Source organism: Psammomys obesus, unplaced genomic scaffold (assembly GCF_907164565.1).
Source record: "Psammomys obesus unplaced genomic scaffold, mPsaObe1.curated_primary_1811, whole genome shotgun sequence".
Taxonomy (NCBI): domain Eukaryota; kingdom Metazoa; phylum Chordata; class Mammalia; order Rodentia; family Muridae; genus Psammomys; species Psammomys obesus.
In genome coordinates, this window is record NW_026592509.1 from 1819705 (window position 1) to 1844554 (window position 24850).

Sequence of the window (24850 nt, forward strand, 5' to 3'; positions counted from 1 at the left end):
AGGAGCCAGGCAAGGTGGCACATGCCTGTAATCCCAGGACTCAGGGAGGCAGAGACAGGCGTATCTCTGTGGCCATTTGTTTGAGGCCAGCCTGGTCTGCAAAGTGAGTTCAGGACAGCCAAGGTTAAATAGAGAAACCCTGTGCTGAAGAACCAACCAACCAACCAACCAAGCAACAAATAAATAAAAACAAAACAAAACAAAAGAACAGGAGCCAACTGCAGATGCAGTGAACAGTGGTGGCATGCACAGGGCTCTTGTCCCCACAACCCTGACATTCATCTCCTTCCCTGGCACTGAGCATAACTCCCTACCTCATAGGCTGGCCTGAGACTGCTCTAGGCCGATGAATCTACCCCACTGGGACCCTGCACAGCAGACCTGACCTGAACTGGGGCCCTGGACCTTGCCAGTGATTTACAGAAGGAAAAAGCTACATGGAACAGTCAGCACTGTGGTCCCAGATGCTCAGCAGAAGAGCCATATACCACCCGTTAAGCACTTCAGACATCGGTTAAATTCCTAGCACCTACCTGTTGGCCCATAATCATCTGTAACTCCAAGTCTGGGGGAACCTAACACCTCTTCTGGCCTCCATGGGCACTGCATAACCCTGGTGCATACAGACATACATACAGACAACATGAAATAAAAATAAACCTTAAAAAAACATCTGCCTTTGGCCCTCTTACAGCAACAACTGCCGGGAAACATCTTCACCATGACAGCACTGACAAAGGCTACTCTGGAAAGCAGGGTTGTGAGAGTGTGTGTGACAGGACTCTCAATGCTTATGCTACAGAATTCTCCTTGGTTTAAGTGTTGAGTTTTGGAGGTGGGGTACTGAGAGCTCGCACATGCTTTTCAAGCACCTCTGTATGGTACACCCACAGTCCTCATACTTTTTAAAAAGTGTTTGAAAACTTATTTATGACTTATGTGTGTTTATGAGTAACGTGTATGTACTACCTACAGAGGCCAGAAAAGCACATTAGATCCCCTGAACTAAAGTTACAGATGGCTGTGAGCGGCCATGCGGGTTCTGAAAATAGCACCTAGGTCCTCTGGAAGAGCAGTAAGTAGTCCTTTTTCTTTCTTTTCTTTTTTTGGGACAGGGTTTCTCTGTGTAGCCCTGGCTGTCCTGGAACTCACTCTGTGAACCAGGCTGGCCTTGAACTTACTGACATTTGCCTGCCGCTGCCTCCTGAGTTCTAGGACTAAACGCATATGCCACCACTGCCTGGTGCTCTTAACCACTGAGCCGTCTCTCTAGCCTCCCCCCAACTTTTTTTTTCAAGTTTTAATTAATCCACTAAATTAATTCAGTACTACAAAACCACCACCGCATGTTTTAAAATCTTTGTGTGTATGCCTGTAAGCTTGTTCATGTACATACAGGTACACGTGTGTCACCATGCATGTAGAGGTCTGATGACCTTGGGTGTTGGTCCTCACCTTGTTTGACGCAAGGTCTATAGTCTTGCTGCTATGTATTCAAGACTAGCTGGGTGGTGAGCTTCAAGAGTTCTTCTATTTCCCCTCCCATCTTGCTGTGGGAGCATGGGGCTTACAGAAGTGTGAACTCCACCCAGCTTCACGTTAGGCCCAGGGGATCTGAACACAGACCCTCACACTTATATGACAAACATTTTACCCATCGAGCCATCCTCCCAGCCTATAATTCATCATTAAAGACAAAGATATTATGTACTTTTTAATTAAAAAAAAAAAAAAAAAACCCTAGAAATTGCTGAAGGTAGTGGCAGGTGGATCTCTGTGAGTTCCGGGCCAGCCAGGATTACAAAGTGAGACCTTGTCTCAAACAACAAAACCTCACGAGTATTAATGTAAGAAACCTCTGCAATCCACTTGTCTGAAATAAGGAAAAACAGGAACCCAAAGTGGGTAATAGTATTCTATTAAAACAGTGCAAAAAAAAAAAAAATTACAGAGCCAGGCTGGAGAGATAGCGCAGTGGTTAAGGTCACTGGCTACTCTTCAAGAGGACCTGGGTTCAATTCCCAGCACCCACATGGCAGCTCACAATTATAACTGTAGTTCTAGGGGATCCAACACCGTTATACAGACAAATGCAGGCAAAACACCAATGTACGTAAAATAAAAGAAAATAAAATTTTTACAATTACAGGGCCATCAATAGCGCTCAGTGGGTAAAGGCACTTGCCACCAAGACTGACAACCTGAGTTAGATCCCAGAACACACAGCAACTCCAAAAAGAGAGCCCTGAAGTTGTCCTCTTACCTCCATACTCGTGCTGTGACACATACAAGATAGACAGATAAATAAATAAATGAAAGTAAAAATAAATCAACAAAAGTTTAAAAACAGTGATGTATCCAGGTGCTTGCCTGTGATCCCAGCACTTGGGAGGAGGAGGGAGAACCAGGGTTCCAAGGCCAGACTGGGGAACATGGTGAGTGTGAGGCCAGTCTAGGTTACTACAGAAGGGTCTCTATCAAGTCAAAAAAATGTGTCAAGTTCAATTAAAAGTAAAAGAAAACAAACATGTAGCCTGGGCTCCATCACGTCCTCCCCTGTCCCACACTCCCAGACTCCCGGGCCTTACCATCACTCACTCCTGAGGATGGGGCTCAGTGGCAAGTGCCTGCCTAGCATGAACTGGCCCTGAATTGTATTCCCAGCTCCAACAATGTGCATGTTTTTAACAGTGTTACTTTTGGGAGGCATTTTTACATGTTTGTTTGTTTTTGTCTGACAGGAGGCACATACAATACACATGCAATTGGGAAAACTCAAAAAAAGAAAGAGGCAGTAGGGAAGAAAGGCTTCCAAGCTTGCTGGCGCCTCCCCCTTTAGGGCATACCTGAGGCCTTGCACCAGCGGCCACACAGTCCCACGAGGGGCTCAGGGCAGTCCAGATACCTTCAGGGGAGAAGCACATGAGAAAGGAGAGTGAGTGTTAAGATGAAGAGTCCTCCACGCACACACACACACACACAGCCCACTTACGAAAGACAGACAGTGCTTATGGCCCTTCCCAAGGGCCCTGCCCCTCTCCTACTCCTTTTTGTTTGTTGGTTTGTTGGTTTGTTTCTCTGTGTAACCTCGGCTGTCCTAGACTACCTTTGTAGACCATGCTGGCCTTGAACTTAAAGAGATTGGCCTGCCTCTGCCTCCTCTAGTGCTGAGATTACAGGCCTGCGCCACTGTGCCTGGCTCCCTTCTGACTATGCTCCTGTCCTGGCTATGGATCTACCGCAGGCCTCCTGCTCTGCGATTCAATAAGGGCCCTATGGTCTCTCTCTGACCAGGCCCAGCCCTGTTCCTCCTCAGTGCAATTAAAAATTCAGACACACAATGCCCACCAGCAGCCCCTGTGGCCTGGTCTCCATCATGTCCTCCCCTGTTCCACACTCCCAGACTCACAGGCCTTACCATCACTCACACCTTCCACTCTACTGTGATGCCTGGTATACTGATTGGGAGTCATCAGAGAGGAAGGAGCCTCAGTGAGGAAGTGCCTCCAAGAGATCCAGCTGTAAGGCATTTTCTCAACTACTAATCAATGCGGGAAGGTATAGCCCACGGTAGGTGGTAGAATCCCTGAGCTGGTAGTTCTGGGTTCTAAGAAGAAAAGCAGGCTGAGAAAGCCACAAGGGGCAAGACAGTAAGCAGCACCTCTCCAGGGCCTCTGCAGCAGCTCCTGTTTCCAGGTTCCTGCCCTGTTTTGAGTTCTTGTCCTGACTTTCTGCAATGATGGACTACAATGTGGAATTGTAAGCCAAATAAAGTCTGTTCTTCCCAACTTGCTTTTCAGTCATGCTGTTTCATTGCAACATAGAAAGCCCAAATAAGTCACTTGGCTTGGCCTTTCCCACCTTGATCCCAATCCCTGGCAGGTGGCTGCTCTCCTCCTGGAACAAAGCTTAACAGCTGCTAAACTAGCTGCTAAACAAAGCTTAAAGCTTCCCTGGCCTGCTCCAGGCAGAAAATGCCAGTCCCTTCTGCCGAGGTCTGCTGCCCTGGCAATGCTGGTGTGCAGGAAAAGCTGGGTGTGGCTCCACGCTCAGGCAAAATGCAAGGCACGAGCAAGACAGAGTCCAAAACAGTCTTATTTGGAGGAGAGGTGAATCCAACTCCCCCATCCCTCCTTCTATCTCCCTCTAATCTTCTCCTCTTTTTCTCCCTTCTTTCATCTCTTGCTCTCTCCTTTCCTTTCTTCCTACCTCAAGTGAAGCCAGGCATAGGGCTCACACTTGTAATCCCAAAACCTGGGAAGATGAGGCAGGAGGATTGCTGCAAGGTTCAGGCCATTCTTGTGGATGGTACCTGTGAAATCATACCTAATGCTGTCCTCTGGATTCTGCACACACAAACACAGCCACTGCCGCCACCACCGAAGTCAATGCCAAAGGCCATACACCACACTCATTGCAATGTCCCAGAGACATGCTGAAAATTAGGATGCTGAGGTGATCTTTGTGAATACTAGGTATTTACATGATTGTTTGTATATTCAAATGTTCATTTAAGTACCAGCAGAGAGCCGAGTACAGGCTGGACTTTGCTATTGTTATTCTTTGGCTGTATCATAATTTGTAAACACTCCCTCCAACACCTTCTGGTTGGTTTAACAAAGAGCTGAACAGCCAAAAGCAAAGGCAGGAAAGGAAAGTGGGACTTCAAGGCACAGATGGGAACGCTGGGAAAGAAAGAGGCGCTGAGGAGTCGCCAGCTGGACATGGAGGAAGAAACAGGGGCCAGTGCTGAGGAAAGGTAATGAACCCCATGGCAGAAAGTAGATTAATAAAAAGGGAACAATTTAAGATAAGAGCTAGTTGGGGAACAAGCCAAAGCTAAGGCAAGCATTAATAATAAAAGGTCTCTGGGTTATTATTTGGGAGCTGTCTATGAAGCATGTCCTATTCCTCTAAGTCTCAGAAAAAGGAAGGTACATGGGATGGGGAAGAGCATTCAACCCAGGGGTACTTCAGTGTGGAGACAGAGGCATCCTGACCCAATTCATAGCTGGGTCCTAGTCACACACAACAGGCCCATGGATGCTCTCAGGACACCCAAAATGACCAGCTGACTAGATGGATGAATTAATGAGTGCAAAGAGGTCAAGTGCCTGTGCCTCTGCCTGCCTAGAACTCCTGCCTCTCTCTGGCCTATCTGCAGACTCCTGGGACCATCTGCCCCATGAGTAAAAGCTTTCTGCAAAAAGGTGTCTCTACTCCCTCACTGGCCCAGACCACCCTCACCCGCTCTGGCTGCTTCTTGCTACACGACCTCTGTGTCCACACTCAGTACAGGCTGGCCCGCAGCATTCCTTACTGCTTATGGCACCACTCTGTCTTAGACACCTACAGTGTAATCCTCTGCTGCCAGGAAATATGGGTACAGGATGTGAGCACAGGGAAACTTGATGTGTGTTGGGGAGACATAAACAAGCATACCTGTTTAAGCTGCAGTGTTTGTGGGATCCCTGCTTTGTGCCTAGTCCAAGCCACAGGAGCATCTCACTAACCTGCCACTCCTGATCTTTTAGCTTTTGGGCCATCTGCTCACTCCTCTGAGCTTCATTTAAAAAGGGAACTATTGTATGGCTGTGGAAACAGCACCACATGTTGTGGCTGCAACAGGAGAGTTAAGTTGCAGGCATGATGGGGGCACAATAACCAAGTAGGCAAAGTAACCCAAGAAGAGAAGCATAGCAGCCTGGTGGATGTTCCCTGGAGTGCTCCTTCTCAGAAAGCTCATTCGCCAGGCTTCCAGCTAACAACCTTCAAGACAGACAGACAGACAGACAGACAGGAGGTCTGATCTCCGTTTGGACTCGAGCCTCCTGTGAAGGCCATACTGGATGGTCAGGGTCCCCTGCTGCCATCCAGTTATGTAGACCCAGGCCCTTCAGGGATTCCCCAGGACCGGGTGTCTGCTGTCCTTGGTGCTGAAGCAACACCCTAGGGACCCAGCTGATGCCACATTTCCTGAGGACTTCCTGCCGCTGTCCTCGGTGCTGAATGGTGGTCCTCCAGCACCAATGCTAACTTGTAGCTGTCCTCGGTGCTGAACCCCAGTGCCGCGCGTCCCTCTGTCCAGAGCAAAGGCTGAAATTACAACTGCCAGGATCTAGAGACTCACATGCTGAGACCAACAGGATACGGAGGCAGGGTTGCCAGGGGTGCAGGCCCCCAGACTGCAGCCTGTGAATGAGCTGAGTGTCCTGCAGGAAGTGAACATGAAACCCTAGAGAGAGTGTGTTCACTCCTGAGCTTTCACAGCTTGTGACTCAAGTGCTAGCTGTATAGCAGTTCACAATGGGAGGAGACCAGGGCTCACAGAAGTCAAGGTTCTCTCCCAGCACCCAGAACAGCAGGCCAGGAGATGACCCTGGGGAGGCTCTGTGGGTGGCCACCTCCCCTCTGCTCCCTGCTGGGATCTGAGCTCCTGTCCTACCTGAAGGGGTGCCTGGGCTAGTATTGGGTGATGCAGGCCCTTGCACTTACTTATGTTTCTGCCTTGTGATATCCTCGGTGTTGGGAAGGCAGTTTGTCCATGGCAGAGACCCATAAAGCCACTTGAGCATACAGTAGCCCAAGGTCTGGAGATCACTGCGGCGGGAGGGCCCTGGGGAGAAAAGGCAGTGGCTTAGTCTGATGCTCCATCTGTTCACGTGTCTACCTCCAACTCTCCACCACCCAGCCATGAAAACTGCCTTAGCCATCACTGCTCAGTCCACAGCCTCCCTTATTTTCCCTATGACTCTCACATACTTTGCTGCCTGTCACTCACTCCAGTACCCCATTCCCACACCTGGTCACCTTTTGTTAACACACTTGCCCAATGAGTCCTGGGTAGCTGTGCACCAGGCCTGCTCTCTCATCTCCCAAGCAGGTAAGTGGGAGAAGACTGCAGCCCTAAGCTACCTCATCACAGAGAACGCAGCAGCATGAAGAACCAGTCATTTCACCTCCTGCCCCGAGAGCAGTACAGCCACCAACCCTGCTCAGGGACCTTAGTCTGATGGAAGCATGTGCACAGGCAGATGTATGATCATATTGAGATTCAAGAAATCGGGGCTGAGTAATCTGTATAGGGCCGTCACCCTTTCTGCATACTTTCCCTGTGTCAGTAGCTGTGTATCTAATCCCCTGACAGCTGATCCTCTTCTGTTCCATGCTTAACTCCCACACCACCACCAAGATCTCCTGCTTCAGTCAAGGATGGCCTGTTTCTCCAACTGCCCTTCCTGGGTGACTCTAACGCAGCACTCATCATCTCCCAAGTTTCTGCCAGAATGGAAATCTGAGCCTCGGGGAATACAGGGGCCTATGTAGCTGCTCACAGTCCTCGGTGCTAAACCCATATCCCCACTGCGCAAAGGCCACCATGCAGGTCTTCTTGGTGCTGAAGAAGGGAATAAATCCTCACATGGTCAGGACTCTGTCTATATTCCCAGTCCCCACCACTGTACCCTTTATATGTTTCCATTTCTGGTGTCTATTGCCCATGACCAAGAACCCATGGAGAAGTGTGTGTCATGGCGTTGAGCCCTTCTCACCGCATCCCTTGTGCACGTCCACACTAATGAACTCCAGGTCCCCCTCGTGTGGACTCCTGCTGCCTTCTTTGTAGGCCACGTGTTTGCCACCCGGGCAGTAGCGGAAGGCAAAGCCATAGCCCGCCAAGGTCATCTGTGAAAAGAAGGCACACAGACCTGGGATTAAAGCTGCAGCCTTGGTGTCAGCTACCAGCGTGGGTAGAGACGCTGTGTCAGTAGCTGTGGATCTAATCCCCAACAGCTGTGAAGAGGAAGGTTTGTGGCTGGCTATTGGTTGCAGAAGATTAGGCATAAATTCAGCCGTATCCCTGCTTTGGGCCTCAGGTGGGACTGAACATTATGGTGGACCAAGTGTGTAGTGGGCCTGCTCACCTCACAGTGGCTGGGGAGCTGAGAGAGCGATGGGGGGTAGCGGGACAGGGACAAGACAAGATACATCCTTGAAAGGCCTGTCCTGAGGCCCCACTCCTGATTTCCACTACCTCACAAAGACAGTGCACCAACAACAGAGATAGGTCTAGTGTGGAGTCAGACACTAGACCCAACCCTGGACACTAAGCTGGGGATTACGCATTCAACACACTGGCTGCTTTGTTCTCTTTACCTTGCCTGGACTCCCAGCACTCCGCCCGCCTCAGGTTCTAAAGTACCACCAGCATGTGAGCCTTTGGAGAGATGCTGCATATTTAAATCCTAACCCTGACTGTTTTTGGAGACAGGGTTGCATAAAGCCCAAGCTGACCTGGAACTGTATATGTAGTTGACAATGACTGAACTTTTTTTGTTGTTATTGTTGTTGTCTGAGACAGGGCCTACATAGCCCTGGCTGTACTGGAACTGACTTTGTAGACCAGGCTGGCCTCAAACTCACAGATAATCTGCCTCTGCCTCACACGTGCTAGGATTAAAGGTGTACACTACTGTACCAGCTTAGGATGACTGAATTCCTGATTCTCCTGTCTCCACCCCCTGAATACTGGGGTGACAGGTGTGTGGCATAAACACATGCCCAGTTTATGTGGTGCCAGAGATGAAATGCAGGATTTTATGCATGCTGGGCAAGCATTCTACCAATGGAGCCACAACCCCAGTACCACAAAAGGTAAAAGGTATGTGTGTGTGTGTGCAGGCATGTGTTTGTGTGTGGACTGGAGGAGTCTAGCTCTTACCTGGCTCAGATCCTCTGGATTCACAAAGACATTCTCAGCTGTCAGATTCCCATGAACATACTCATTTTCATGGAGAAACTCCAAAGCATCCAGCTGGAGGAAGAAGGTGGCATGACTGACAGAGCCATGACAAATGAGAAAGGAGCAAAACTGTCAATCTAGGGATCACCACACTGTGAGTGAAGGGAGTATCCTGCCAAGTTCTAGAGTACCACTCATTGTGGTGGCCTGCTTGCCCATGGCTCTTTAGACTTTCTACAGCAATCAGCAGCTAACTCATGCTTGGATTCCCATCTGCCTCCTGTGCTGACTCAATGACCCTCTGCAGAAATAATCAGCAGCCTCCAACATCAGCGTTCTGCTCACTTTCTAAGAGAGAAGAGAGGCAGCTGGTAAGCTCCTCACTGGGGTTCCAGGCAGGAGTTCTGCTGCTGAGCTACAGCCCTTGCCAGCAATGTCTACCTCCATCTCCAGCTCCAACTTTTACACTGAGCTCTGGACTGTCCTGAGGATGCATCTGGGAGTCAGTCACATCCTGCTTATATCTCCAGACAACTCCTTGACTCTGGGCCTGAAATGTCCATCAAGTTCCACTTGTTCTTCTACAATCTCTCCCTCCCCTAGCCAGGATGTTCTACAAGCCCCTTCTTCTTCCACTTGAGCCTTCATCTTGCCTCTAGTCTCCTTGCTCCAGCTCAACCACATAGGGCCTGAAGGTCTTTCTGCCTCTCTTGCTCAACCTGTTCATGGCTCCCAACAGCGGCCCACCCCCTAATCCTGATACTTATCTGGTATCTGCAGCCCTGTGTGATAGTTGCTTGCTGCTCTCTGCACACACTGACCTCATCCCCCACAGCATTATAGCTGTGTGGAGTAGGGCATTCACCTCACTAACAAGCTTACTCTCTTGGTGCTTACAGCTCTCCACTTCCCCCTTTTCATTAAGCAGGGGTCTTTTTTTTTTTTTTTTTTTTTTTTTTTTTTTTTTTTTTTGTGAGACAGGGATTCTCTGTGTAGCCCTGGCTGTCCTGAAACTATGTAGACGAGTCTGGCCTTGGGATCTGCCTGCCTCTGCCTCTGCCTCTGCTTCTGCCTTCCAAGTGCTGGGATTAAAGGTGTGCAGCATCACCTGGAAAGCAGGAGTCATTCCCAAAAACCAACTGTTTGCCAGGGCTCTGTCCACCTAACTCTGAGAATGAAGTCATGAAGATAGGACTGTCCCACTCCAGCCAGAGAAAGCTGGGTATTTGGTGACTATTGAGAGCATAGATGAGGGAATGAATGAATAAAGGAAGGAGTAAATAAGTAACATCTGTACAAGCTGTGGTGGTTTGAATGAGATGTCCCCCAGTAGTCTTGGGTACTTGAATACTTGATCTCTAGTTGGTGGAACTGTTTGAGAAGCACCAGGAGATGTAGCCTTGTTGGAGGAGGTGTTACTGGGGTTGGGCTTGAGGATTCGAAGGTTCCTGCTATTCCCACACACTCTGCCTGTTTCATGGCTGGAAGAGTGCTCAGCTCCTCCCTCTACCACCTGCTGACTGTTACTGCCACTCTGCGATCATGGATTTACTCTCTGGAACTGGAAGCCCCAAAATAAACTCTTCTTTAAGTGGTCCTTGGCCACTGTCTTATCACAGCCTTAGCCCACGCATTCTCCTTGACTTGGAAAGTTCCCTTCTGCGTGCTACCACCATTCCTCCACCAGCACCCTGCTATTTCCCATTCTTCCTGAGAGTCCAGGCTCAGGAAGCACAGCCTGCACCCTTTGTTCCAGGCTGCACCTCCAGGCTGACCTGATGGGGAATCGTCACCCACCTGACTGGAGCAATGGGGCTCTGGCCTCTGTGCATCCATAAGGATGAATTAATCTACCTGATGGGGAAGTTGGATTTGAAGAGGATATAGAATGGTTCTAAAGTACATACCAGCCTGCAGGCCACCTGCAGCACACACCTCTCTGACACCACGTGCTTTGGGTTGTCATCCAGAGAAGACTGAAGGCTCCTCCCCAGGTTGGGGAACACCAGAAACCTAGAAGACAAAGGATCCTGGGAGCTGGACATGTGGGATGCCAAGCCCTGCAAGACATTCCACAGGGATTGGGCTGGGCAAGCTGGGACACTTCTCTCCGCCAGTGCTAACTATACCCGTATGTTCCTGCCTTTTCACTCCTTTCCTGTACGTTCTCACACGTCATGGTTCTCAGCAAGCAGGAAGCCTCTTAGGTGTCTTAGCCCTCACTCTCAGGTCTCTTAGCCTTCACTTTCTTTGCTGCTTCCTCCACTTGCTTTTTTCCCTTCCGCTCTGCTGCCCAGGTTTACAAACAAACAAACAAACAAACAAACACAATTACAGGGCAATGGGACTCTGCTGGAACAAACACCCAGGCCACCTGCTGCTTTGCAAGTCAAGCTGAATTTAAAAATTTGTCAGTTGGCAAGCTGTACATACCCTAGTCATGAAGCACAGTGCCAATTGTGAAGGAAGGCAATCTTTCTATGTCCCCATTCTTGCAGCAGAGGCACCACTGGATGGAGTGGTCATATTTTGTACACTGTGTGAAGGGTGTCTTTGTATATTCAATTGTTGATTGCTAAACTGGCAGAGGGCTGAGTACTATCCAGACTTTGGTATTGTTATTCTTATGGCTCCCATCACCTGCGCGCATATATATATATTTAGTTGGTTTGGTTTTTTGAGACAGGGCTTTACTGTGTAGCCATGGCTATACTGGACTTGTTTTATAGATCAATCTGGCCTTGAACTCACAGAGATCCACCTTCCTCTGCCTCCTGAGTGCTGGGATTATAGGCGTATGCTACGGCACCTGGCTCGGCCTCATATTTTGTAAACACCCTTTCTCTATCACCTTTTGATTGTCTCTGAGAGAAGAATCAGACATGGGAGGATTCAACATGTGACATGGAAAAAAACAGGTGCTGGGAATGAGTGAGAGAGAGGTAACTGGCCATGCGGTAGGGTTATAGGCCAAGACTTGTCAGGTTAGAATAGCTGAGAATCTTCCCAGCTATAATGCCTAAGTGTTTATAAATAGTAAGTCTCCGTGTCTTTATTTATCCCCTGGTGGGTGCAAAACCGCCCCCTAGAGCCAAGTGAGTAGGTTCACCTGTACTTGTCCTGGTGAATGCCAAAGCCAACACATGTGGGGATGGCCAGAAGTGGGACCAGGAACTGCTTCTTCCATTTGTTCACTGCAGGAGGCAGAGACACAGAGTGAGATCCACTCTCAGATGCCAGGCCCACAGGAAGAACCCCTCTTAGGCCAGAAGCAGAGAGAACCCAAGGCAGACTCTGGGTCTCCTGACTGGCCCTCACTGGTATGACATCCTTCTGGGTGACAGTGGGAAGAGGCGGGGCCTAGGGGGCACATCTGTGCCCCATGTCTGCAGGTGATTTCTGAGCAAGCATGCACAAAGCTGGTAAGAGGGAAAGAGGTGAAGAGCAGCAGGGCAAAGTGTCCATGGATTCAGTTGCTAGAGTGCCTGCTTAGCATGTAGAATGTCCTACTCTCAGAACTGCACAAAATCTACTGTAGTGGAGCACATTGGAAATCCCAGAACTCAGGAGGCAGAGGAAGAAGATTAGGAGTTCAAGGTCATCCTTGGCTACATTTCTAGTTCAAGAAACCTAGGCCTACATGAGAGCCTGTCTCAAAAACAGAGTGGAAGAAAGAAAAAGCAGGGAGGGAGGGACAGCATCTTCAGGTTCACAGGCCAAGTTTAAGAGAAGTTTACAAGAGGTCTAAACAGCCAGGGCATCACTGGGTCCCTGGGGTAATAGAGAGAGCTTGGGTGTGTTGAGATCTGGTAGGTACAGGCGGGCAGGGGAGACCCATGAGAGCTGGCAGTTCAGCTACTGTCTATGAGGTAAACACTTCCCATTCAGCCAGTTTTAAGGCAGCAGTGCAACAGGACTGCATGCGGTTGGAGAGAGGGGCAGAGCATGCATCTGCCCTCTCTGAGAGTGATGATAGTCAGCTGAGGACCTGTCACCCAACCCATCTCTCCTGTCCAGTCACTATGGAATACCTTGCACAGGCTTGGCTGCTCTCTGAAAGAAGTTCTGCTCATTGAAAAGGCGCCCATCCTTGGAGTCCTGGAGGTGAGAGGAGGGCAGAGGCCGTCATACCAAACTCCCTTAGACAAGGGCTCTTCCTGTCAACAAATCAGGACCCAGTTCCTGAAGTGTCATAACTGAGCAGGCTGTGCTTCTCAGTACCCACCTCCCTTTGATTACTTTATGGTAAGATCTATAGGTTTGTCCTAGACATGTGGCCCTTAGCTAAAAACTTAATTTCCTAGCCTCCTTTTCAACCAGACATGGCCTCATGACCAAGTTCTGGCCAATGAGGTCACGACCAGAATTGCCAGGGAGCTCCAGACCAGCCTGGCCTATGTATTGAGAAACAGTTTTAAGAAAAAAGAAAAAAAAAGTATCCAGCCTGAAAAGACGGTTCTGTGGTTAAGAATACTGGCTGCTCTTGCAGAGAACCCAGGTTTGGTTCCCAGAAATCCCATCAGGCGGCTCACAACCACTTGTAACTCTAGTTCTAAGGGACCTGGCACTGTCTCTGGCTTCTGCGGGCCCCAAACATGCAAGTGGCACAGATTTACATGCCCTCAGAATACTCATACACATAAAATAAAAATATATTTTTAAAGATCGGGTTGTCTTTCACATGCATATACATATACATACATATATACGCATTGACACAGATGTGCACATCTGCCTACCTACATATCTATGAATCAGTCAAGCTAAAAAATTTAACTATACATAGTACTCGACCTTGTTTTTGTTTTTCTTTGAGACAGGGTTTCCATGGCTGTCCTGGACTCACTCTGTAGACCAGGCTGGCCTCAAACTCATAGGGATCCTCCTGCCTCTGCCTCCTGAGTGCTGGGATTACGTCATGCTCCACTGCACTTGTCTCTACCTTGGTTCTTAAGACCATAGTGTTAAACACAGCCAGGTTTCTGTCCAATACCCCTCTCTTTCTCTCTTCTCCGGGTCTCCCTTCCACTTCTCCCCCACTCCACATCCTCTTATTCTTCTAGAACATGGCCTCATGTATCCAAGGCTGACCTCAAACTGTTGCTGTAGCTGAAGACTGAATTCTTGATCCTCCCGCTTCTACATTGTAAGTGCTGGGATGACAGGCATGCACCACACCTGGCTTGTGCAGTGCTGGGAATGGAACATGCTGGGTCTGTGCATGCTGAACAGGTATACTATACCAACTGAGCTGCCCCTTCAACCTGACTCCTTTCTTCTTTTTTCCCTGCTTCCTTCTTTCTCCCCATCTCTCTCCATTCTTTCTTCTCATCTGTTAAATTTGGAAAGCTGTGGCTAACTAAAGACTTGCTGAAAGAATGCAGGGACAGTGCATGGGCCTCACTTAGCTGGGGTCTGTCACACAGGAGCTCCAGAGTGGACTGTCCTAGGCCTCAGGGGAACTATCTATGTTTCACCCCCACATTCTCTTGCCCATGCTTTCTCTGACTCTCTCTGCTTCCTGGTGCCATAACAGGAGCTGCTCTTGGCCACACCCTTCTCACATGATTGACAAGTGAGTTGCTCTTCTTGGCAATGTCTTCCCCATATGATAAACTCTTATTTCTCAAACCATGAATCAAATAAATCCTTCTTTCCTTGTGTTTTCCACTGTGTCACAGTGACAAAAGCTGACAAATACACTATGTATGAGGCAGGAAGCAGTGGGCAGGCAGGGGCAGGAAGTCGACTGTACTGATGCAAAAAAAAAAAAAAAAAAAAATGGAGGCGTGAGAGGACAGGGTACATCAGAGGCAGATGTAGGGGCAGGTCTCACCTCTGCTCCCCAAAGTGAAGAAGAAATGGGCTAAGCCAGAGTCCCATGGCTTTTCAGACACTAGGAGCACTGTTTTCAGGGTGGACTCTCCAGGCTATACTGGGACTCAGAGGTCAAGGGTTAATTTGAAAAGCCCTATACCCTTCCTTCTGAGCTGGCCCTGGACCACTCACCAGTTTGAGTGAGAATCTATGCTTCTGGGTCCTTGATTCACAGGGTAAGACAGAAGTGGGCTCAGCTGTGGAATGGCAAAGAGAGAAACATCAGAACCTATGGGGAATGTCAGGGCCACGATCCTCCAGCTGCTCAGAACAGTTCTCTGGTTCCCATGGGGAAGTGCATAATTGGTGCTCAACACCTGTTCCTTCATGTTTCCCTGCTTCCCGTCTCCCTTCCTCTCTCTCTCTGTCCTCTCTTCAAAGTTCTAGAGATTGAATGTAGAGTCTTGCACTAGACAAATATGACAGATTTGTCAACTTGACAGAGCTAGAATTAGCTCAATGAGGTATTATCTGCATTGAGCTGGCCTGTGGGGGACTGTCCTAACTGATGTGGGAAACCACCCCATTCTGGGTGGCACCATTCCCTAGGCAGGGTGTCCTGAACTGTTAAGAGTGGAGATATCAAGCTTAGCACAAGCAAGCAAACATGCGTTCCATATTCTTCCTTGTTCTGTTCAGTTGTGAACCAACCTCCTCGAGTCCCTGCCTTAATTCCCGTTATTATGAACTGGAACTATGAGCTAAATCCACCTCTTTCTCCCCTAAGTGCCTTTTGTTAGGGTTTTATCACAATGACAGAATGGAAGTAGGACACCAGCAAGCACTGCACCAGCACCACCACCATGCCCTGATGCCTCATCTTGACCATCAAACTGATGGGCCCGAGGAGTGGAAAGGTTAGGGAAGCACAATTCTGGGTTACTCTGTGATGACTTTCAGAGATTATGAGGTCCTGATTCTTTGAAGGATTCAAATATAATGGCATCCCTTCGAGGTGGGGCTGAGCTGGAGGAAGAAGATAATGTGGGCATGTTCCTAAGGGTCATACCTTGCCCTGGTCACTTCCTGTAACCCTTTCCTCTGGTTCCTGAGTACCTGGTCTAAGCTGCTCTGTTCTATGAGTCCTCCCTGCCATGACAGACTAAAACCTGTTAAATCCTGAGCCTTGGCCAATCTTTCCTCCCTGAAGTTGTTGTTCTTGGCCTTGTGGTGTTGCATGGCCTGGCATATTCCCTGTGTACTGGGATAGCGTGTACCTTCATAGAGAATGCCTTGATCATCCCGGGACTGGAGGGCCCCTAGTATCCAGTGCTGCCCATTCTTGTCTGTCAGCATTGTCCCTGTGGGCAAAGCCTGGAGGGAGATGGTCACCCGGCTCCGCTTCAGTGTCTGAGGGCTTAGCCTGGTAGACTGTGGGCTGCCTTTGGGGGTCGGGGGTCTGCTCCAGGTGCCTGCAAGGAGATGACTTGATAAAGAGAAAGCAGACTGGAGAGTAGCAATGCCCAAGATGCTGTCCCTGCCTTTGTTCATGAATTCTTCCTGAGCTCCTACAGGCTAAATCTTTGTTTCTCAATACTGGAGACCCTGGCTCATGGGTCAGGACCCCTCCCACTGTGGTGGGGATCCTGACCAGGACATAACAAGTCAGAATTGACTCTGAAAGTAAGTGGTCACAGTGGATAATGGGGCCAGAAAAGAGATACACAGCTGGAAGAAGTCATGAAAGGCTTCCTAGGGCAGACTACATGAGAGCAGGGTTTTATTGGCAAATAGATATTTGCTAGGGAGAAAGGACATTAGAGAAATTCACCCCAAAGTATCATGAAACGGGTCTTGGCTATATGCTGAGTTTTGCACAGGACCCAGAAATGTGTTAAGACTCAGGCTTGATTTTGAAGGCTAGACAGGCCTCTCTTGCCTAGCACTGTCTGGAAAGATACAGATGAGTCCTGTATGGTCGTTTCCACAAAGAACATGGACAGCACAGGACGCAGAGGTGATGAGTGAACGAATGAGGACATATCTAGCTAGAGGCAGCAGAAGCTTCAGCATACACTCACAGGCTCAGGAAGGGCCTGGTGAGAATGGGAGAGTATGGCAGGCAACAGGAGATGGCAAACTGGTCTGAGGGAACAGATTAGCAGGGTTTAGAGGTGGACTCACTCAAGTGGCTATTCTGTTTACTGGGACATGGAGTCAGAAACAGTATTTGGTTTAAATGTCAGAACAGACATTACTAGAGAAAGAATTTGTGAACTAGAAGATAAATTACTCAAAAAATTACTCAAACACTGAATGTGATGATATGTGCCTATAATCCCAGTACTTAAAAGGCTAAACCAGGAGGACTGCCGTGAGTTCCAGGTCAGCTTAGGCTATATAATGAGAGCCTGAATAAAAAACAAAGAAATTGTCTAGAAAACACACAGAATGACAAATGATAGCAGATGTAAGATAGGCGTTAAATTTGTGGAGTGGTGAGAGTCAAGGCAGAGGGCCCATAGGGGGCATAATGGTGGTTCCTGTGGGGATGAATAAGAAAGGGACACTGGGAAAATGTTCCAAGCAGGGATGACTGGCTGACATTTCAGTTGGAACAGCAGTAGCTATTTCTCAAACCCTGTGTAATTTTTACATTATTTGTAATTATGTATATATGTTTGTGTGGGGGCTGGGTATTTTCACACCTGTGGAGGATAGAAGACAGCTTTGGAGCTCCAGGAGCTGGAGTGACAGATCCTTGTGAGTTTTCAGATATAGATACTGAGAAGTAAGCTTGAGTGCAAGCACTCTTAACTGCTGAGCCATCTCTCCAGCCCTCGTCACCAGCTTGTCAAATGACCCATCTTTGCCCCATCCAGACATGTTCAAAAACCAGCTCTCACCTGTGGCTCTTTCAGGAGAACTCAAGGTATCTTCAGACTCAGAACTACCACAGTCAGAGTGGAGGGAGGGTGAGAGAGAAGTGACAGTGTGTGACCATTTCACTTTCTTGGGAGAGGTTTCAGAACTGGAGTTCAGCTCTCTCCTCGAGCCTAAAAGTGAACCAAACACAGATTAGAGTTCGGAAGGGCCTTCCAGGCACAGCAAAACCAGAACTCTGTGCTCAGCGTCAGACACACGCTTTCCGTTGACCTTCACAGGATAGCCCTGTGGTCTCCACTGCCCACTGAGCAAATGTTCCTTTTTCCTGCTTATTTCTCCTCCACTAGCCCCAGCCTCTTTTTACATCTTCCATCACTTGTCTCGTGTACTTTTTTTTCTTTCTCTGTGTGGCTGTGGCAGTCCTGGACTCACTTCGTAGAGCAGCCTGGCCTTGAATTCACAGGGATCTGCCTCCCTCTGCTTCCCTCATGCAGGGATTAAAGGCATGTGCCACCATGCCTAGCTTTTTCATCACTTGTCTTTCTGCTGTCTTCTAAGAAATTTCTTTTTTGAAAATTTTAATTTATTACCATTGTGTGGTGTGTGAGAAAGAGAGTGAGTGAGTGAGAAAGAGCATGAGCGTGAGAGAGAGCACTCTATGGTGCACACATGGAAGTCAGATGACTTCTTTTGGGAATCAGCTCTCTCTTTGCACTGTGACTTCTAGGGACTGAACTCAATTCATCAGGTTTGTACTGTAAGCACTTTCATCCTCTGATCTATCTCACTGGTTCAGCGATGTTTTTGTTTGTTTAATACAAGGTTTTTCAGCTGGGCAATGGTGGCACACACTTTTAATCCCAGCACTCAGGAGGGAGAGGCAGGTGGACCTCTGAGGTTAAAGGCCAGCCTGGTCAACTGAACAAGGTCCAGGACAGACAGGACTACACAGAGAAACCCTGTCTCAAACAAACAGACAAAGAGGGTGGAGGGGGAAAGGAGGAGGGAGAGAGACTTGCTATATGGCTTAGATTGGTTTATAAACTCAAGATTACTTCTCCTTCCCAGGCCTCTAAAGTGCTGCGATTACAGTCATGTGCCACTGTGTCCAGCTTTTGACTAAATTCTCCAGCTCTACTTCATGAATTCCTTTTCCAGCTGTGTCTAGTTTGCCATTTAAAGCATACTCTAAGCTTCTTATTGTAAATAATTATGTATGTACATATATGCTTTTATATATGTGTACTTAAAGCACTTTTATTCCTTTCTATTAAACATGCTTTGCAATTATTTGTCTTTTAATTATTTTTGTTTTATTCTTTTTAAAAATATTTTTATGTTTTATTTAATTTTATTTTATGTCCATTTGTGTGAAGGTGTCTGATCCCTTGGAACTGGCATTACAGACAGTTGTGAGCTGCCATGTGGGTGCTGGGAATTGAACCTGGGTCCTCTGAAAGAGCAGGCAGTGCTCTTAACCACTGAGCCATCTCTCTAGCCCGTTTTATTCTTTTAAGTGCTCTTAATGACTGAGACACGTCTCTAGCCCCCCCCCTTTTTTTTTTAATTCTTGAGACAGGATCTCACTCTATAGCTTAGGACTCAACTCATGGTGATTTTCTTGCCTCAGCTTCCCAAGTGTTTGAAAGCTGTTTACAGGCACAGGTGACCATACCTGGCAGCAGCTGTCATGCCACGTGACAACCCAGTAGCATGACAGTTGACAACTGCCATGATAAATGACTGAAAAGAACCAGAGAAGCCATGGCCTTTGAAAAAATATATATACACTATACACTCAAGTGTTTTAATGTGCATCCAACATAATCCAACTACTGCCGCGCACTATGGTCTGCCGAGGCACTAGGACGTCGTAAAGAGGAGACGGCTACAGTTTACTGAGTTCAGCTTGCTGTGCTCCTGCTCATTGCAGCTGCACATCCTTCCTCTAAGAAATGGCTGGCACAGCTATCCAGTGAAACTGTTTGTGTCCCCATAGCTACCTCTGTTTCTGCAAACATGCTTAGCTGCAACACAAACTTCCCTTCTGTGTCCATGAGGCCCAGAGACCACCCTCCGACAGTTACACAGACAGGGATTACAATCCAATGGCAGAAACTATAGAAGCTGTAAGAAACTGCAGGCTTGGTTAGCACCTTCCTGGTTCCTACCTCGAAAGGATGACACAAGAGGCATAATGCCAGTCTGGGCGGCTCCATGCTTCTCTACAGACAGGGCCTTGCCACAGTAAGGGCAGAACTTGAATGATACTTTGACACTTTTGCCACAGACTGGACAGGAGCTCATGCTGCAACACAGAAAGGGAGGTGACAGGAATCAGAAAGCTACCATCAACAGAACTGCAACGGGAGTGCGCGTGTGTATGGGAGCAAGCCGTCAGCCTTGGTCATTGCTCCCCAGGCACCACCCACCTGTTTCTTGAGACAGTGCCTCTCACTGGCTGGTGGCTTGTCAAGTAGACAAGACTGTGTCCAACCTAGCGATCCCCCTGTCTCTGACTCCCCAGTGCTAGGATTACAGGTGTACACCATCACACCCACATTTTTCTGTGAGTTCTGAGGGCTGAACTCAAGTCGTTATTCTTGCTTAGAGTCTTGGTTAGCTTTAACTGTCAACTTTACACAGCCTAGAATCACTTGAGAGCATCAACAGAGGAACTGTTCGGACAAGATTTGCGTTTGGGGGATTACCTTGATGTGGCAGGACCAGCTCACTGCAGGCAGCACCACTACCTGTGTAGATTGTTCTATGATGTGTAAGAAAGCCAGATGTGCACGAGCCAGCAAGCAGTGGCCCTCCATACTTTCTGAGTCAAGTTCATGCTCTGACTCCCTCAGTGATGGAGTGTGCCCGGGAAGTGTGAGGCAAAGAAATCTTATCCTCCCTAAGTTTCATTTGGCTAGAGTGATTTATCATAGCAACAAAAAGGACCCTGAGCACACAGTGGGTAAGCATTCTCCCAACTGAGCCACATTCCCAGCTCCTGTTAATTGATGTTTCTGCGCTTCCCTCTCATTTTTCCATATTGGAATCTCAGAATCTCATGGGCCTGTGTTTTCTTCCTAATGACTTACTGAATTCCAGCACTTGCCTTTGAAAGCCACAAGCCATCCAGAGAGATGGCTTGGCAGAGAGGAAAAAGTAGTTTCTACAAGGCAGTGGCAGCACAGAAGCTTCGCTATGGCTAAGGTCGGCCATGGCGCTGTGTACCGTGCTGGGCTGCAAAGACTGTTGCTCAGACCCTGCTGCCTTCCCCAGAGATTAGCAGGCCCAGCTGGCAATGCTGGTGACAACATTCCATCATGATAACATTCCATCGGATATTTGTTGCATCACTGACTCCTTTCCTGATTGCTGTGGCAGAATAACCCACAGAAACAACTCAAGGAAGGCTCACAAGGCTGGCAAATGAAGTGGTCCTCCCCCTTCCGGATGCTGCTCCCCTTTAAAGCAGTTCTTCAAGCTGTGGTGACCCCAGCCATAAAATTATTTTGTTGCTACTTCATGACTGTAACTTTGCTACTGTTATGAATTGTAACGTGAATGTGAATATCTGCTACGCAACCCTGGTGAGAGGGTCGCCTGACGCCTGAAGGGGTCAAGACCCTCAGGTTGTGAGCCTCTGGCTCAGTGCTTAAAGCACTGGCGACAATCGGAGCTGTCTCTGGCTCTCACACACTGGGGGAAGCTCAGTCAAGTTGTTCTCTGCCCTCGATATGCACCTCGTTCACCCACACCACACACATCAAGCTGGCTTTCTGCTGCTGTAATAAACACCATGACCAGAAGCAGCTTGGGAGGAAGGGCTTATGTCGTCCTACAGTTAGAGTCCATCATGGAGGGAAGTCAGGGCACAATCTCAAGCAGCAACTTGGAAGCAGGAACTGAAGCAGAGGACATGGAGGGGTGCTGCACACTGGCTGGCGCCCCATGGCTTGATTTTTCTTGTTTGGTTTTTGTTTTCAAGACAGGGTTTCTCTGTGTGTAGCTTTGGCTGCCCTAGATTCGCTCTGCAGACCAGGCTGGCCTCAAACTCACAGCAATCTTCCTGCCTCTGCCTCCCAAGTGCTGGGATCACAGGCATGTGCCACCATGCCCAGCTCAACCTGCCTTCTTAAACAACCAAAGACCACCTGTCTATGGGTGGCACCTACCCACAGTGGGCTGGGCCCTCTTTTATCAATAATTAATGAAGAAAGTGTTAAATCTTCTCAGGATTAATGACTAACTGCAGTGCCTATTTAACACAGCAGAGCAGATGCTGGCTGTTTGCTCAGCATCTCTCACGACCTGGTACAGAATCATTCTGCTGGCATACCAGGACCGCTATTCTGAACAACTTGAGCCCTGAGCTTCCTGTCCTTCCCCAGCTGCTCTTCCCTGTATAATCCAGCCATTTTGGTTACTCGGCTTCTGTATATATGTACAATAAATAAATACATATAAACAAATGAATATAAAAATTACTTTGGCTCCTGGTTCAAGTCCACAAAGGCAGGGAATGCATGGGAGAAGCTTGAACGAACCTCATGGCTGTGGCACTGGGAACATACGGCTTTGACTGTTCATATCTCCTTCAACCAGGAAGCAGAGAGCTGCAGCCAGAGCCCCATGTCTGCAGCCTTATGTCCACTCTCTAAGCTGCATGCCCCAAGATCTCACAAAACAGTGCCCCCAGCTGGAGAAGTGTATTCAAACACATTGATCTGTTGGGGCATGTCACACTTCACTTGAACAATCACATCTGTTTTGACAAAGGCATAAATACTGGGGAAGTGGTTTTGTTTTTGTTTTGCCTTTCCTTTTTCTTTTCTTTCTTTTTTTTTTTTTTTTCAGGTAATGACAAACTTGAAGCTTAGGTGGTGACTGTTATCAGGGAGAGAGACTCGGGGCTGTTTGTTACTGTGGCATTGCACAGCCTGAACTGAGTAATAACACTCCACTTGACTTCTTTTTTATTTTTTTAAAGATTTATTTATTTATTATGTATACAGTGTTCTGCCTGCATGGACACCTGCACACCAGAAGAGGCCACCAGATCTCATTACAGATGGTTGTGAGCCACCAAGCGGTTGCTGGGAATTGAACTCAAGACCTTGGAAGAACAGCCAGTACTCTTAACCTCTGAGCTATCTCTCCAGCGCCCCCCCGACTTAACTTCTTAAATAAAAAGTTGTTTGGAAATCTCTGGTTTTACGTATGTAAACTGTATGTATGCATGTCTTTTGTTGAGACATGGTGTGTAAATTACTTTTGTTGTTGCTGTGATAAAATATCCAGATAAAAGCAACTTATGGCTCACAGTTTAAGTGTACAGTCCGCCATGGTAGAAATCAGGGCAGCAGGAGCTTTAAATGGCTACTCACGTTCTACCCACAGGGAGCAGAGAAAGATGAATGCTTGGTGTTCAGCTCCTTCTTCTGTTAATACAGTCCAGGACTCTGACCCAAAGAATGCTGCCACCCACATTCTGCGTAGATTTTCCCATCTCAAAGACCACAGTCTAGAAAACCCCTCCCCCATGCATGCTCAGAGGCTGGTCTATCATGACTACCAGTCAGGCTGGTAATATTAACCATCACACAGGATCTTGCAGTACAGACCAGGCTAACCTCAATCCATCTGCTGATTTCCGGGATAACAGGTATCACCACCACCCCGAATTGTGATGGTGGTAAATCCATGTTAGGCCCATTCCCTCAGCTATGGAGAGAATCTCATGTTATTGTATGGAAGCATCACCTGTCAATAAAAATCTGATGGCCTATCAGCTGAGGCAAGAACTAGGAGGTGGGAGTTCTGGGAGAAAGAGATAAACTCTGAGATAGAAAAAGGTGAGAGATGAAGATGGATGTGTGAAACTGAGGAGAGGTAACCAGCAATGTGGCACAAGTGGCATAGGATAAACGGGTAAAGTAAGTTACATGCTAGTCAGGGAAAGAACCAAAGCTTATGGCCTAGGCATTTATTCATCCTCATAAATAATAAAGTCTCAGTTATTATTTCAGGAACTGGGGCATGAGTGGAAACACCTGCAGTTAAAAATACTGCCTAACTTATGGCCTTTTAGAATCCAGGCTTAGAACCTGAGAACTCCTGGATGGAAAGAGGTTCCCTAAATTAAAAAAAAAAAAAAAAAAAAAAAAAGACCCTGCTGAATATTTTATATATCAGCACTGGGCGAGAGCAGGGGTCTGTGAGAACAGGTAGAGCATGGAACTGGAGCCTCAGAGCACAGCAGCTGCAGCTTTCCCAAGCACAGCACAGTTCCAGAGGAGGGGCACGGTTCCAGAGATGGTTCAGAGAGCATGTTGAAGAGAGCTAGGCAGCTTGTGGGAAACTGCAGTGTAATCTGAGTCCACATGGTTAAAGCTGACACCATGTAGACTGGGCAGAGAGTGAGAGTGAGCGAGCGAGAGAGCAACCTTAAGGGGTCAGCGTCAAAAGCCAGCAGAGAGACTTGGCAGACGCCAACTACAGACATTCTGAAACGTCAGGAAAAGGGGAAAAATCAACAGACTTGGAAAATAATAAAGGAGAGAGAGATTAAAAAGAAAACTGTTTTCTGTGTTAAAAATAGAAAATACAATGATACAATGTATCTGGATCCCGTATGATTTATTTTGCCTATCAGTATAAAAACAATTTTTTTTCTGTAACGATTACAAATTTATATAGCCTCTTTAAGAGAGATCAAAAGAAAACAAACTTAGAAAAAAAAAAAAAAAGACTAAAAAGTTAAATGCTCGAATGGAGGCCACAGAAGAGATTACAGGATTCTTTCAATCAGAATAAAGGCGCGTCAGAGAAATCCAATCTAAGTCTACACTGCCACCTTGTGACGAGATTACAGAATGGCAGCCCACTGAGATGCTCTAAAAGAGGCCTCAGCTATTAACATCATAATCAGACTAGATATATTTATATTGTCAAGAATCAATTACTAGATGAAGGTCTATTAAAATTTTTAGATACAGATTCTGTTCAATGTCACCTTAGAGCAATGTCATACAATAGCTTATCTATTTCTTCTTATAGAGTTTAGAAAACTAAAACATATACCATAGATTCATATTCAGGATTCAAATGGACTTTTTTGCCTTGATTTCTAAAAGAGGGGCTGGAGAGATGGCTCAGAGGTTAAGAGCACTGGCTGCTCTTCCAAAGGTCCTGAGTTCAATTCCCAGCAACCACATGTTGGCTCACAACCATCTATAATGGGATCTGGTGCCCTCTTTGGGTGTGTAGGCACACACGCAGGCAGAATACTGTATACATAATAAATCTTTTTTAAAAAATTCTAAAAGAGATGATTTATTAGAGATGATGGCTATCTTAGAAATGGCTGTAAGCCGGGCAATGGTTGCACACCCCTTTAATCCCAGC

General features: G+C 47.5%; 1 protein-coding gene across 4 annotated transcripts in view; it reads right to left on the bottom strand.

Moving 5' to 3' along the window:
- Nucleotides 1-24850, bottom strand: part of Vrk3 (VRK serine/threonine kinase 3) — a 35259-nt gene that overhangs the window by 4463 nt on the left and 5946 nt on the right. For all 4 annotated transcript variants that reach the window (XM_055613427.1, XM_055613431.1, XM_055613430.1 and 1 more), the window contains 11 exons: nt 19615-19751; nt 17464-17613; nt 15835-16029; nt 14750-14814; nt 12772-12838; nt 11850-11934; nt 10648-10753; nt 8720-8812; nt 7551-7683; nt 6496-6616; nt 2847-2905 (listed from right to left, as the gene is read on the bottom strand). In XM_055613427.1, coding sequence (XP_055469402.1) covers nt 2847-2905; nt 6496-6616; nt 7551-7683; nt 8720-8812; nt 10648-10753; nt 11850-11934; nt 12772-12838; nt 14750-14814; nt 15835-16029; nt 17464-17613; nt 19615-19751 — 1211 coding nt within the window. The remainder of the gene's footprint in view (nt 1-2846; nt 2906-6495; nt 6617-7550; nt 7684-8719; nt 8813-10647; nt 10754-11849; nt 11935-12771; nt 12839-14749; nt 14815-15834; nt 16030-17463; nt 17614-19614; nt 19752-24850) is intronic.